This window comes from Galeopterus variegatus, unplaced genomic scaffold, assembly GCF_000696425.1.
Source record: "Galeopterus variegatus unplaced genomic scaffold, G_variegatus-3.0.2 Scaffold11569, whole genome shotgun sequence".
Taxonomy (NCBI): domain Eukaryota; kingdom Metazoa; phylum Chordata; class Mammalia; order Dermoptera; family Cynocephalidae; genus Galeopterus; species Galeopterus variegatus.
In genome coordinates, this window is record NW_007737680.1 from 26,277 (window position 1) to 41,926 (window position 15,650).

The following is a 15,650-nucleotide window of genomic DNA, read 5'->3' on the forward strand; positions in this document are numbered from 1 at the left end:
AAAAGATTTATTATAAGTGATTGGTTCATGCTGTTGTGGGCACTGACCCGTCCAAAATCTGTGGGGCAAACTGGAAAGTCAGGGAAGGGTTGATGTTATGTTCTTAGGTCTAAAGATGATTTGTAGGCAGAATTCCTACCTTTTCAGGGGACCTCGGTCTTTTCTCTTAATGCCTTCAAGCGATTGGATGAGGCCCATCCACCTTATACAAAACAAGCTACTTTACTCAAAGGCTAACTTAAATGTTAATCAAATCCAAAAAACAAAAAATACCTTTCCAGCGATATCTAGACTGGTGTTTGGCCAAACAACCAAATACTATTGCCTAGCCAACTTAAAATTAACCATCATAGGAATCATTTAGAATCTACCTTCACAAAGAAAAGACGTAATTTTAAGGAAAAATACATATATATTCTAGTTTCTTTTCATATGATTTCATTTTAATTTTCACAAGGATAACATGTTATTCTAACCGGTATACTAAGATATATCCTATTTTTCCAAGACAGTAGTTTTGACTTGTCAGATAATTGAGAAAAATATTACTATTTTTTACAGACAGCCTTTAATTGCTGGCATGTACCTTATGATGTCTGTTGACACTGTTATACCAGCAGGAGAGAAAGGTGAGTAATGATCTTTGGTATTTACCTTTATTAGTTAATCCATAGCAATGGAGTTACAGTATATTTTTATAAACTTTTTAAGTGACCAACGTTTTTGAGTCCTTTTAAAATAAATCAATTCTTTATTGTCCTTGAATTTAAAATAGATTTTTGTATTATTTCAATCCAATGGTTTATTTCTTTTTTATTCATTATTTATTGCGATGCCAAGAACTGAGGTAGTAGGTTATGTAAATTAAAGAATAAATCTTGACTTTTTACAAATCAATCACCCATTCTTCAGGTGCAAAAGACAAGCTGCATAATGTGCAGCAGCATAAAGTACTGCATGGAAAGGTTCAAAGTCAAGGGCAGGTCAGTTAGCTCAGGTGGTTAGAGCGTGGTGCTAATAACACCAAGGTGTCCAGGGTTCGATCCTTGTACTGGCCAGCTGCCAAAAAAGAGAGAAAAAAGGAAAAAAAATCAAGAGACTAACAAATCCAACGCTGACTCAGTCTTTCTCTACCTGGAAAATGGGGATTATGATGGCTGATTTTCTTAAGCTGGCCAAAAGCTGTAAGAATAAGTATAATATTATTTATCAATGTATCTGAAGATCCTTTGATGAAAATGTCATATTAAATATTGTTCATTTGTTTGGGCTGGGAATGTTTTAAAGTTAATGACCAGTATGGTCTCTTTGTTACTGCTCATTTATCTATTATAAAAGATATGTTATTGAATAGCTATTATGTGTTAGACTACAAGGAAGGAAAAGTATATGAAATGGTCCCTTCTCAACAGGAGCTGTCAATCTAGTGATCTTAGATATTTGCATTCAATTTTTCAAAACTCCTTTTTGTTCCAAAGATAAAAACCAGTTTGTAAGTGTTTTTAACTGTATAAATTTCAAAATAAAGGTAACAAATTAAGCCTGTGTTTTTGCTGACAAGGTATTTTGATTTGGGTCTAGTCATTTGTTTATGAATAAAATAAAAATATGAGGCAAGAGGTTCTTAATTTATCTTAGTAAAGTGACTGGCACAGAGTAAGTACTTAATGTCTGCTGAGCATGTGAGCACATGTACTTCATAAGAAGCCCTAATGCCTAGCATCTTATGAATACCCTGTATGTACTTTTAGACAAGAATAATGTCATTTTCTAGTTGAATAGTGATTTTTTTTTCTGTGTTTTCATTTCTCACAGTGGTGAATTCTGACATTTCATGCCATTATAAAAACTACCCAATGCATGTCTTTGCCTATAGAGTTCACACCCACCATTTAGGTAAGAATTTTAAACTACATGTTAAATTATAAATGCTTACCATTATACTTGCTAGTGCGATAAATGTAAGAAGTAAATTATATTTGACCTTAAGTCTGTCTCAGTGAAAGTGATTTCACACAATGCCTTGATTTTTTATGCTGTTTCATATTGTTTTTATTAAAATATACAGTATTTGGGGTTCTGAAAACATTAAAATTTTATTTTAAAATAGGAAAGAAATATGCCTTTTATTTTTCTAATGCCTTATTATATTATATGGTTATAATTTGTGTTTTTAAAGGTAAGGTGGTAAGTGGATACAGGGTAAGAAATGGACAGTGGACACTGATTGGACGTCAGAGCCCCCAGCTGCCACAGGTATGTAGAATCTAATTTGATTTTGAGAGAAAAAAATATTAATCAGCAGAAAGTACTTTTTAAAAATCCTTATACAACCCTTATGAATTTCTCTAGAATCTAAAAAATCTCTAAATCTGCCTGTACTGTAATCGTATATTTGAGCTGTATAATTTCCTTTTTTACAACTTCCAATTTATAAATTCTCTCAGTTGATCAATTCTTTCAATATGGTCTAAACATGAAGACTTTTCTATCCCATCATTTAGTGAAAGACAGTGTTTCAGGTAGCTCTTCTGTTATTTCATTTATTCTTATTTTTATGGGATGCATTTGTTAATAGTATTTGTTTATTTCAAAGTTTGATACTCTTGTTATAAAATGGAATTGATTAATTAAAGGTAAACTCTTTTTATCCAGTGGTTATTTGTGCCTATCTGTTTGTCTTCATTCTTTCTACCCAGAGTGCTCCAAGCCTCACATTATTGAAGCATGTGGTTCTAGGTTTTATTGGTAATTTTAATGAACTATTGTTTGTCTCCTCGGCAGGCTTTCTACCCTGTGGAACACCCAGTAGATGTTAGTTTTGGTGACATACTGGCAGCAAGATGTGTATTTACTGGTGAAGGAAGGACAGAAGCTACACACATTGGGTATGAATCTGCACGTTTCACTATTTAAAGAGACTTTGTTGGGATAAGGTATGATTATAGATGATAGTTATCTTTGTGAATGAATTACACATTTTCCCCCCTGTCTTGGTCAATTACAACAAACTGTACCATTTTGTCATTTCGGAACTGATTGGTTTGGATAAACCCCAGGACCGTGCTCATGTTTTCATGCTTCCTTTCTTCCTGCTTCTTCAAGACCTTCAGCATCACACCTCTACATATTACAGTTACCACTAGAGTATGTATATTACTTCCTCAGACTCATCTTAATAAACTAAACGTAAGGATTAGGAAAATTTTTCTTCTCAAGTGTCCTTTTGCACTGTGTTCAAATTTAGACAAATATATAGATTATATACATTTGCTGGTGCCCATTAAATACTCAGAGTCATGATTTTTTCTGACTGTTAAAACTTCTGGGTATCCAATAATTTCTAATTGTTTAAGTCTACCAAATGTAGATAATAATACACCGTACTTTTTCAAAGGGGAATGGCAAGACTTTTAAATAATTTTCAAAATACCAAGTCTTTTTGAAATAATTATATTTTATAACACTAAGTAAAATTTTCAAAGCACTATAAACTCTTTCAAAAAAGCTTAGCTAAATAAAAAATGAAAGATAAGGGCCGAGCCCGTGGTGCACTCAGGAGAGTGCGGCGCTGGGAGCGCAGCAGCACTCCCACCGCGGGTTCGGATCCTATATAGGGATGACCAGTGCGCTCACAACGCTCACTGGCTGAGCATGGTGCGGCCGGTCTCCAAAAAGGACAAAAAAAAAAATGAAAGATAAAGTTTCTTATGTTTTTTGTTAGAAAAGAATCAAGGAGCCTTCTGTCCATGTTGAACTAGGTTTGAAAACATTTACTGATTTCATCTGGAAACTAGCATTTTAAATCATTTATTTATTTGATCGAAGAGAAGTTACAAAAAGTAAGCATCTGAAAATATATGCATTACATGTGCCAGAGATAATTCTTATAATAACAACACTAACAGTTGTAAGGGGTAGGGGAAAAGATACTGATGCAGATTTTTTTAAATGTAAATATGATATGGTGGAATAGGATTTTTTTTTTTTTTACATCCTTAATGCCAAAAGAACTCTTAAAAATGAATTAGAAAACTCTAAGCAGAAATTTGGTGAAGGACATGAACAGATAAGCCACACACCCCAAAGAAACACACGTAGCTGATAAGCACATTCTAAGATGTTGTTGCTGAGGTAGGGCCAGCCCTCAGCTTGGAATAGGATTTTTTGATATGGTGGAATAGATTTTTTGATATGGTGAAATACGATTTTTTTATGTCACTCTAAAAGGGTTTTTATGTTAATAGGCATCAATTTTAAGGCTAAAGGTAGAACAAATAGAAAAACATTATCAATTTATATTTAAAAAGAAGCTTCCAACAGCTTTACTTTTGGATAAATTTGATAAATTTAGGAAAGACACTTAAGGAAAGCAATAAAATTATTGAGTTATAGGAAATGGTGATGGTAATTGACAAAGTAGATATAACTAGATTTGAAAGAGTCTGATAATTCACTTCTTAGCAATCTTTAAATACATGAGGTAATAGGAGTCAGAGGATATTAATCAGCTGTTTTCCATTTATTTTAGTGTAGAGCCACAAGCACTATTGGTTATTTTATTAACCTTTGAAATAAGTAAGCAAAAAGAGTAAGAAAAAATCCTTTTCAACACATTACATATATTGGTTTACAAGTTTCAAGTGTGGCAAAAATAGAATTTTTTGCCTAGAAGTTTTTTTACAGTTTTGAGGGGCTTGTAACTTTGTCCGCATTCTATCCTTTGAGTTTCCTCTGTGAGGTAATATCAGCCATAGGAATTAATGACTTGTTATAGTACTGGGATGGGAGGCCAAAGTGATCTCTGGAGCCCTCTTTCAGTTTCATGAGTCTAGAATAATTCTAGTCATTTTAAAATGTACATTTTGCTTTAAGATAATACCCTAAAATGACTATCCTAACCTATCCTTTCGTAAATCTCTTGTGGGCTTAAAGGAAACAGCATTTTGTAATATAAGTGAAATAGAAAGGAATTATAGGAAATTAAGTTACTGGATGAGTTTGTATTCTGAATATTTAATTTATACTACAGAAGCAGTTTTTTTTTCCAGTGAAATGATAAACTAATAAGACAAGTTTGAATAAATTTAAATATGATTTAAAATCTTCATAATAATGTATAATGTTCCTAAAGCACTTAAAATGCTTTTTAGTTTTAGAAAGATAACAGCAGCCACACATCTCTGTTTTGTAAAATAATTAGTACAACCTCCACAGGGTACTACAGAATCACAATTGAGAATGTAACCAGTAAAAAAAAAAATCTAGTATTATATGATGTCTATTAAATTAAATGATACTCTGTAAATCCCCTCTTCCTCTTCTCTCTTACCACCTACTGCAACCCACATACATAAGCCTTTACTCCCACTGTATACAGGTTTGACACCCAAACTTGCAGCACTTAGTTACAAATCACATTTATCCAAAGGTAGGTAGTTTGGGACCTGTAGGTGCCCCCTTCATGTACTGAAATATCAGCTTCAAGTTTTAAACCTTCTTCTCTGCAGCCACCTGGAAACTAGGTTTTTCAGGAAAACTGTGTTGACAGTGGCCTACGAGCTTAAATCTGTACTTAGCTGGAAATTTTAGGACTGGAGAAAACTTTGCTTGGGTAGAAGAATCCTGATTAACTAATAAAAAGCACTTTCAAAAATAGGGGCCAAACCAACTCAAAATGTATTAAAGACTTAAATGTAAGATGCAAAACTATTAAACTTCTGGAAGAAAATATAGGGGAAACATTTCAGGACATAGGTCTGGGCAAAGACTATGAGTAATACTTCAGAAGCATAGGGAACAAAATCAAAAATTAACAAATGGGATTATATCAAACTAAAAAGCTTCTACACAGCAAAGGAAACAATCAACAGAGCAAAAAGACAACCTGTAGAATGGGAGAGAATATTTGCAAACTATATATCTGACAAAGGATTAATATCCAGAAGATACAAAGAACTCAATAGTAAAAAAATAGTAATAATTGACTTAAAAGTCAAAGGAACTGAATGGACGTTTTTTGAAAAAGACAAACAAATAGCCAACAGGTATCTGAAAAAATGCTCAACATTGCTAATCATCTGAAATGTGAATCTAAACCACAGTGATACCATCTCACCCCAGTTAGAATGGCTATTATGAAAAACACAGAAAATAAGAAATGCCGGCAAGAATGCTGAGAAAGGGAAACTCTCATGCATTGTTGGTTGGAATGTAAATTAGTACAGCTACTATGGAAAACAGTATGGAGATTCTCAAACAAGTGCAGATAGAACTACCATACAATCCAGCAATACTGGGTATATATCCAAATGAATCAAAATCAACAAGTCGAAGGGACACCTGCTCTCCCATCTTTATTGTGGCTGTATTCACAATAGCCAAGAGTTGGAATCAACCTAAATGTCCTTCCATGGATGATTGGATAAAGAAAATGTGGTATATATACACAATGGCAATACTACTCAGCCATAAAAAAGAATGAAATTCTGCCGTTTGCAGCAACACAGATGCACTTGTAGAAAACTATGTTAAGTGAAATAATCCAGGCACAGATAGAGAAATGCCACATGTTCTAACTCACATGTGGAAGCTAAAAAAGTTGATCTCATAGAAGTAGAGAGTAGAATAGTGGTTACTAGGGACTGGCAGAGTGGGGGAAAGGGGAATAGGGAGAGGGTGGTCAGTGAATGCAAAATATTAGATAGGAAAAATGGGATCTAGGGATCTATAGTAAAGGGAGACTACAGTTAACAAAGTACTGTGTATCTTTGAATAGCTAGTCAACATGATGTTGAATGTTCTTAAAGAAGTAACACATGTTTGAGGTGATGGGTATACTAAGCACCCTGATATGATCATTGCACACAGTACAAAGGTACCCAATATCATATTGTACTCCATACTATACACAGTTATTATGGGTCAATTAAGAAAAATAAGTTAAAAAGAGAAGTAGAGAGTAGAATAGTGGTTACCCAGAGGCAGGGAAATGGAGGGGAGGGCTGGGGAAAGGTTGGTAGACTGGTACAAAGTTACTGTTAGATAGGAGAAATAAGTTCTGGTGCCCTAGGGTAATAATATTGTACTGTATATTTCAGTATAGTCAGAAAAAAGGATCTTGAATGTTATAACCACAAAGAAATGATAAATATTTAGGTGATAGATATAACCATTCTGATTAGATCAGTATGCATTATACGCATGTATTGAAACAACAAACTATATCCCATAAACATGTATAATGAAAAAATAGTTTTAAATCTTTTAAAAAGTGAATTAAAGACATATCCAGATAAACAAAAACTGAGTTTAGCACCAGTAAACCTGTACTAAAGAACAGCTAAGGACTGTCCTTTAGGAAGAAGGGAAATGATCCTAAGAAGAAAGTCAGAGATTCAAGAAGGAATGGTAAAAAAGAAAATTGGTAAACATATAGTTAAATGAATGTTGCCTATGTTAAATATAATATATTCTGACCTTCAAAAAAATAAAAGAAAAAGAAAAATAGTGACTGATTTTCCCATACCAAGTATTCATCTCAAAATACCACCATTAAAAAAATAGGTGGATTTAAAAACTTAAGTGTCTATCAATAGATGAATGATTAAAGAAAATGTGGTATATGTACAAAATAGAATACTATTTCACCTTAAAAAGGGGGGGAAGCCATATCACTTGCAAGAACATGGGTGAAAAAAAGAACATTATGCTAAGTGAAGTAAGCCAGGTACCACATGATCTCATATATATGTGGGATCTAAAAAGTTGACCTCTCAGAAGTAGAGAATAGAACAGTGGTTACCAAAGACTAGGGAAGGTAGAAAGGAAGGGGGGAATGGGAAGGTTGGTTAACTGGTACAAAGTTTCAGATAGACAGGAGGAATAGGTTTGAAGATCTGTTGGACAGTGGAGTAACTACAATCAGTAATAATGTATTGTATATTTCAAAATAACTAAGAGTAAAATTCAAGTGTCTCACCATAAAAAATGATAGGTAAGCAAGGTGATGGATATTTTAATTAGCTTGATTAATCATTCCACATTGTATACATATATCAAAACATCACATTGTACCCCATAAATGTATGCAGTTATGATTTATCAATCAAAAATAATATTAATAATTTTAAAAACTATTTTTAAAATAGGTGAACTTAAGATATATTAATAAGTATACATAATGGTAAAAATGTTTTACTAAAATCTATTATATTTATTTGTAACTAATAAATATAAAAAGTATATCTTAGACAAACTTGCACCAATATATATATACTGACAACATAGTACTAATTAATCTATGAAGAGGCAATATTTTGTGCCTGACTGCGCTGCATATTTTATATTCAACATGTCACTTCTCTAAATTCATTTCAAATGTTTAGTCAAGTTTAAACAAAAAATAGAATTTAATTAAGTCAGCCAATTAAGCTAATTAACTCAGCTAATCAGCCTAAAAGTTTATATGCTGAAATTTAAAATTAACTCTTGGAGTAGGTAGATAATATTTACCTATTTGGTCAATTTTGTTAATCATAATTTTCATTTGCAATGAGTCACTTCATGAGAATATGAATATGCAAGAATATAACAATGTCTAAAAAATGCTCATAGATACCAAGCATAGCACTTTAATCAACATTTTAAAAGTGTATTATATGCAAAGATAAACTTATATGATAAATAATAACTCCTTAATTTTTTTTATTTTTTGACACATAATAATTGTACGTATTTATGGAGTACAGTATGATGTTTCGATACATGTATACCTTGTGTAAAAATCACATCAGGGTATTTAGCATATCCATCACACCACACATTTATCATTTCTCTGTTGAGAGAACATTCAAAATCCAAGCTATTTGGAAATATGCAATACAGTATTGTTAACCATAGACACTCTACTGTGCAATACAACGCCAGAACTTATTCCTCCTGTCTAACTGTAACTTTGTACCTGTTGACCAATCTCTCCCTGTCCACCCTTGCCCCTTCCCTCTCCGGTATCTGATAACCACTGTTCTACAAAGTACCTTGAAGCCTTTTAAGAAACAATTAAAAGTTTTGTAAAATAACTTCTTTAAAGTTTTCATATTTCTTTCCAGAATTAGTGTTACCCACTTTGGTTATTTTCAAGACTAGCATCTGTCAAATATAAGGGACAAGAGGTAGGTATGCAGGAATCATTAAGCCAGTGGAGTATCATTTTCTGCAGCATAGTCAATGTGTACAATATTTGGATTTTTTAAAATGATACATTTCAGAATACTTGGTAGTTTCTCAAATCTCTATAGTCTTTCTAACATATAACATTATTCAGCAGTATGACAGAGTGAACACATTATGTCATAATAAGTTGTAAACATTTATTAAGCAAGATTATTCATTCTTCCTTAATTCAACAAATTTTTATTGTAGACTTACTATTTTGTATCTCACCACACACATATTAAGTATGTCAGTATAAAAGAAGTTATCATAAGTACTTTATTATGCAAGAGGATGTAAAAATGCACTACTGTAATTTTAGAATATAGATCATACCAGCAGTCATCATTTTAGGGAATCATATTAGTGTGGGGTAATGTTTAAAGGGCATTCATGGAGCCAGGGCGCACACGTGAACACACCCTCCCTCCCTGCTCTCTTATGTTAATAATCATTCAGATTAGCAGAGTTGAATTGCTTAGTTGAATTGGTCTCTATGGAAAATAGGGGTAAATGTGTCAAAATCCTCCCTTAGGAATACTGAAAGTAATTTGTCTGGTTTAAAATGTGACTTTTTTTTGAGTGAAAGAAAAGATGGATCAATAGGCAAAGTGAGATGCTGACACTAAGGATGATTTGAAACCTAACGTTTTTAGCATATGATAGTTTGTCTGATAGGAGCTCAGAGTTACCTTGACTACAAGTCCAATTATAGATGGAAGGGAATAAAGTATGTCTCTTTTCTTTTTATTCAGCTCTTTTAATGAAATTTCCCTTGTGACCCTGTAGAATCTAAAATTATTTGATCAACTCAATTTTGTAACATAGATTTGGTACCTCAAATGAACTGTATTGGTGAGTTGATTAGGATGTTTCACGAAATCACATGTTTAGAGATGAACACATTTATGTATATATAAAATTAACATGGAACATATACAAGTATAATTAGTGTATGGTGTATATACATATGTGTGGATGTGTGTACATACATATATGTATAATTTTACATATACATGTATAATTTTTCTCAAAAGCTAAGTCAATACATGGAAAGATAATTCATTTTTGAGGAAATAATGCAATATTAGCTTATATTTTTACTTTTTTATTTCCTCAAATTCATTAATTAAAATAATAGTTTGATCATAAGTTACAAAGGACAATGAGTTACATTATTTAGAAAGAGTGATTTTCTGGGCCGGCCTGGTGGCGCACTGCTACAGTGCGCCACTTTCCGCGCTCCCACCCAGGGTTCGGATCCCACATACAGACCAGTTCCCACTCACTGGCTGAGCGAGATGAGGGAGCAACACCGAGGGTTGTGATCCCGTTGCCGGTCCCGGTCCGGTTCGGGCATGACACTGAGGGTTGCGATCCGTTGCCGGACACAAAAAAAAGACAAAAAGGGAAAAAAAAAAAAAAAAGAGTGATTTTCCTTTATTTGCTATACTTAACTGTGTGCGTGTTTTTGGAACATGTAACTTTGTTTCTTTTTTTTTTTAATTTGGCAGCTGGCAGGTGTGGGGATTCAAACCCATGACCTTGGTGTTACCCACACCATGCTCTCCCAAGTGAGCTAATTGTCCAGTGCCTAATAAGTTATTGCTTTTTTTTTTTTTATTCCAGTGGCTGGATGGTACAGGTATCCAAACCCATGACATTGGTGTTTAGAAGGCTGTGCACTAACCAACTGAGCTAACCAGCCAGCCTCACCTTGTATCTTGCTACACACTATTTCTAAGATAGCAATTGCAAACTTTGTCTCCAATATTAGTATAAAAACTATTCCAAATATGATACCTTTTTATTTCATATTCTTCCCCATTATCACTGTCTATAATTTGCCTGGTTTTTTTAACTTACTGTTTTGGTGATGATAGCAATGAATTCAATTTTGTATGAGCAAATTCTTGTTGATTATTCCTCTTAGTACCCATTTCACAGTTTAGTTCCTTGTTCCCAGATAAATTACCTTTTACTTGTTTGAAATGAACTCTTTTTACTTTTAGCGCAATTTCTTTTCAAATGCATATTAAAAACAAGTCCTCCAAATACACATGTAACAAGTTTAGAAGCACCAAAATTATATTTGGGGGAATATATAATCAAGATATTCTATTTTAGTTATTTTGAGATTTTTGCGGTATTCATTGCTTCTCAAATCCCCAGTAGATAGATTCTCCTGAAAATTTAAACTATGTTTATATGGATGGATAGAAATAATACAAATAGGTACTAGGTATGTCTGTATATATGCAAAACATTTTATAAAACATTTCTAGATACACATCTGTATGCATATCTGTATATACATTTGTATATCTATGCTACATGCACATACCTATATTGTGATTGGTGTTATCTAAAAGTAATAGATTTTCACACATGTCTACAACTACTCTATAGGAGAAACCCTTTTGATTGGTTATTCCTAATCAATACTAGAATTATGTTTCTATACATGTAAGAGCAAGTTGTAAATATCATAGTACAACTTTTCTTAAGTTATGTCCTGGAAGATGCAGCAACACAAAGGAGCCTGGTCAAATTCACTTGGGGGTAGTGCCTCTTGTATCCCCTCTCCCCATAGAATTTCCTGAGCACATTGTATGTTAAAGGCTCTCACAGTACAGAATCTGTTTAACTTTTGTGAACCATTTCTATATGAACCATTTCTATAACTTTTCCTCAACTCATCTGTAAGCATTTTAAGGACCAAAGTTTTATGGTAATAGTTTTGGAAATACTACTCTAGAAGAAAATTAGGAAGAGTGAAAGAATTCTAATATTCTCTTTCTAAATACTTCATAAAAAATATAATAACTCACAGAATAAGATATTTTTATTTATGCAACAAAGGACACATTGGCCCAGGGAACCAACAGCATTTAGACCAGCAGTTACAGTTACTTCATTCAGTTTAATTATAAGGGAAGAGTTCAGGATACTGGATGTATTGCACGTGTGTTGTGGTGGGTATACCTTCCCCATGAAAGTATGGTCATTGATGTTCCCAAACAGACAAAATATGGAAGGACCTGTCCGTGGATTAGTTGCCAGTTTCATTCATTATTATATGAATTTATTAAGTTTTTTTCCTTTTATCGATTTGAAATGCTTACATGATTATTTTGCTTTTCCTTAACAGCAAGATGATTGAAGGTTTTCTAAGCTAGAGCCACATCTTAAATTCCTTTCCCTCCTTCCTCTCTTGCTGTACACATACTTCTCATTTTGTACAGGGAGGGGATGTATAATATGGTGAGAGGCTGCATCTTATTATTTTGGCACCAGCTATTCCTATTTATAGCCCGTAGTTTTCTGACCAATGCCAAGACTGTTAAAATGTAATTCTTAGCAATTGTGTTTTGACACTGTGAAGATACATGTAGTGAGCAGGTGTTTATTTGGGTTTGCACTTCACTCTTTGCTTATATTTCACAGGAGAAGCAATTATACTGACAGGTATCAGATGCAGAGAGTGAGAAGCCAAATAATTTCTAAAGCATAATCAGAGCTTCCCATGGTAGTTACTCATTCCTGTGGTCTCTCGGGGACTCTACATTTTCAAAGCTTAGAGAAATCAAATGCCTGTATGGAAAAGATTTTTATTTCCTTCCTTCCTTTGCTGATGTCATTACTGTTGCTATGGAGAGGAAGTGAGTGCCTCATGACTTCGCTGGAAAAATCAACACTGGCGTATTTCTGTACAGCAAATAATCTTCCTCATAGTTTATTTTTTATTAGTGTAGGCTTTGCTATATAAAAGTCTTAGAAAAGTGTACCTAAACAATTCTTAACTAATAATAGTAAACAGAATGAAATATGTAATAACCCTTGTGAACTGAGGAAGAAGAAAAGATGTTTTGCAAACTATTAGACATTATTTCTATCATTTGGAACTTTTTCTTGGAAATATCCATTTCACAGTTTTAAAATCTATTTTTAACATCAAGTCATTCAATTATACAGCACTACCCCAATCAGGTCTGAGTCCTTGGAAGAGATTAGTGCTGTTTTCATTTTGAAATGAAAACATTTCAAATGTTTTCTTTCCTGCTCTAGAATTCTAGTTGCCAAGTCACATATCAGGGATACACTTAGGATGTGTTCTTGTGGACACGTTTCTAAATTCATCTGGCCATGAGAAAGGAGGCCAAAAAACAAGGTCCATGACTCTTGGTGTTAAGTGGAAAAGCCATTTTTAAAGATTTATAAATGATAAATGTAGAAGTCTGTTGAAGTGTTCTGAATTTTACCATTATTAAGTAAATAATTAAGATTTTCTATGAAGAAAGTAACTTTGCTCAGTCTAAGTTTTAGCAAGTGGGAGGAGGACTAAAGAGTAAAAGGATTTAGGAGAGAAAAGACTGTATCTCTCAGCTATATAAATGCCATTTCCATCTGCCGTATTTGGTGATATCTGTGAAATGACAGCAAACTGATAATCCATTGTTACGTGGAAATATGCCTTTGACAATGTGCATTTGATGTTGAAAACTGAGATAAGCTTTAATGAAAGCTATAAAATAAATGTGCAATATTTCCACCTTTGAATCCATTGCTGGCAGATTTACAGGTTGCATTTTCTTGTATTAAGAATATGTTTTGTATGAATGGCTGATTTGTTGTCTCTCTTTTCCTTTTTCTTTATTTTTTGTCTGCAGTGGCACATCTACTGATGAAATGTGCAACTTATACATTATGTATTACATGGAAGCCAAGCATGCAGTTTCTTTCATGACCTGTACACAGAATGTAGCTCCAGATATGTTCAGAATCATACCACCAGAGGCCAATATTCCAATTCCTGTGAAGTCTGACATGGTTATGATGCATGGACATCACGAAGGTAAAATCATTGCTTAATATAAAGTAACATGTGATTTTGTATTTTATGTTTTCTCATGCTTCCCTCTTGACTATATGATTAATATTTTAAATCATCTTTATTCTTTACAGTCACATGTGCACACATATTCTTATTCCCTCTTTTCTCTTTCATATCCTATCTCCCTCCCTGACATGTCCCCATCAAAAAAGTTAAAGAGAAAAATCTCAACCAGTGATGAAACAGATTAGTTTTGGGATCAACATCATAAATGTAGACCTTTCTTTTTCTTCTTTTAAATCATATTTTCTCATTTCCATATCTCATTCTTCCCATAACTAGCAATGACTTACACAATTTGTGAATTTATGCACCATGCTCTAAAGAGTGCTACAGTTTGCCAATAAAAATGGTTATCATCTCTAACCATACCCTAAATTATCTGCTTAATGGGCCTCTTCACACAAAGAACAATTTTTGATTTGTGAGGCATTACTAGTCTTGGCTTTTTTGGTCTCATTCTCAGAATTGTTCTTTAACTTATTATTCGTCTTCAAAATGGTCATATTGACTGTCATTCCTTTAGTGCAAAACCCACACCCTGTTTTATTGCGTTAAGTATGCTGAGGCTTTATTGAGTTTTGCAAGCTCAGTGTTAAAACACCAGAGCAGCTTCCTGTTTTCTTTCTAGTGGATATTTTATAAGACATGTCAGGTCATTTATTAAGATCCAATATATTTATAGAATATGCCTTAAAATGGTCTTAAAATATCCTTAAACTATTACCAAATTCAATTTTAGAAGACAAATATGAGTAGTTTTGTTAATGCATTTTTAAAATTCTATATCATTTATATATTACTGAATGGGGAGTTGACCTAGTTGTTAGTCAGAAGTCTGGTAATTGGTGGTCATGCTGGGGGTGGGAGACATTGTGAATTAGAGCATCTCTACTGTATAAATTCTTAATACTGTAATAAAAACAAGGCCCTGAATAATATTTTTCTGTAGATGGCATATTTCCAATAAAATATTTAAAGTGTGTGATATATACTTCAAATTTATGCTCAGCTTCTTTGATCCTTTACAGAAACAGAGAACAAAGAGAAGACTGCTTTACTACAGCAGCCGAAACAGGAAGAAGAAGTGTTAGACCAGGGTATGTACATTTATTTCTGTAACTAGGCCTAAAAAACGATGGATTATCCAAATAGGCAACCAAATGGTAAAGTTACTTAGATATTTTAGGTCTCTCTGTATCAACCTCATACCCTATGTATTGCTGTTTTTATATAATGCATAATTCAAGAGGAAATGGTCAGTGATTGCACTTCAGCCTTGAAAGTAAAATTTATTAGTGTAATTTAATCCCATTAGGGTTTTTGTCTTTGTTTTAGTTCATTTAATATTGTAACGTTTATATATAGTACAAGTGCAAATATAATCATTAAAAACAATCACTGGGCTGCTTTTGAAATTTAATAACCTTTACCATGTAAATTCTTGTGTATTTTGTATGGTATGTTCGTTAACTATATTGGAAGTTCAAGAAAAAAGAAATTAAGAATTAAACTCTCATCTTGCCTCTATAAGTCATTCTTC

The 15,650-nt window shown here is 33.1% G+C and overlaps 1 protein-coding gene across 1 annotated transcript in view; it reads left to right on the plus strand.

Annotated features, from left to right (window-relative positions):
- Positions 1–15,424, plus strand: part of LOC103610680 (peptidyl-glycine alpha-amidating monooxygenase-like) — a 17,117-nt gene extending 1,693 nt beyond the window's left edge. The window contains exons 2-7 of the mRNA XM_008594793.1: positions 562–629; positions 1,816–1,896; positions 2,180–2,256; positions 2,785–2,888; positions 13,884–14,068; positions 15,139–15,424. Of these exons, the coding sequence (XP_008593015.1) occupies positions 581–629; positions 1,816–1,896; positions 2,180–2,256; positions 2,785–2,888; positions 13,884–14,068; positions 15,139–15,233 (591 nt within the window). The 5' untranslated portion in view covers positions 562–580 and the 3' untranslated portion in view covers positions 15,234–15,424. The remainder of the gene's footprint in view (positions 1–561; positions 630–1,815; positions 1,897–2,179; positions 2,257–2,784; positions 2,889–13,883; positions 14,069–15,138) is intronic.
- The last annotated feature ends 226 nt before the right edge of the window (positions 15,425–15,650 follow it).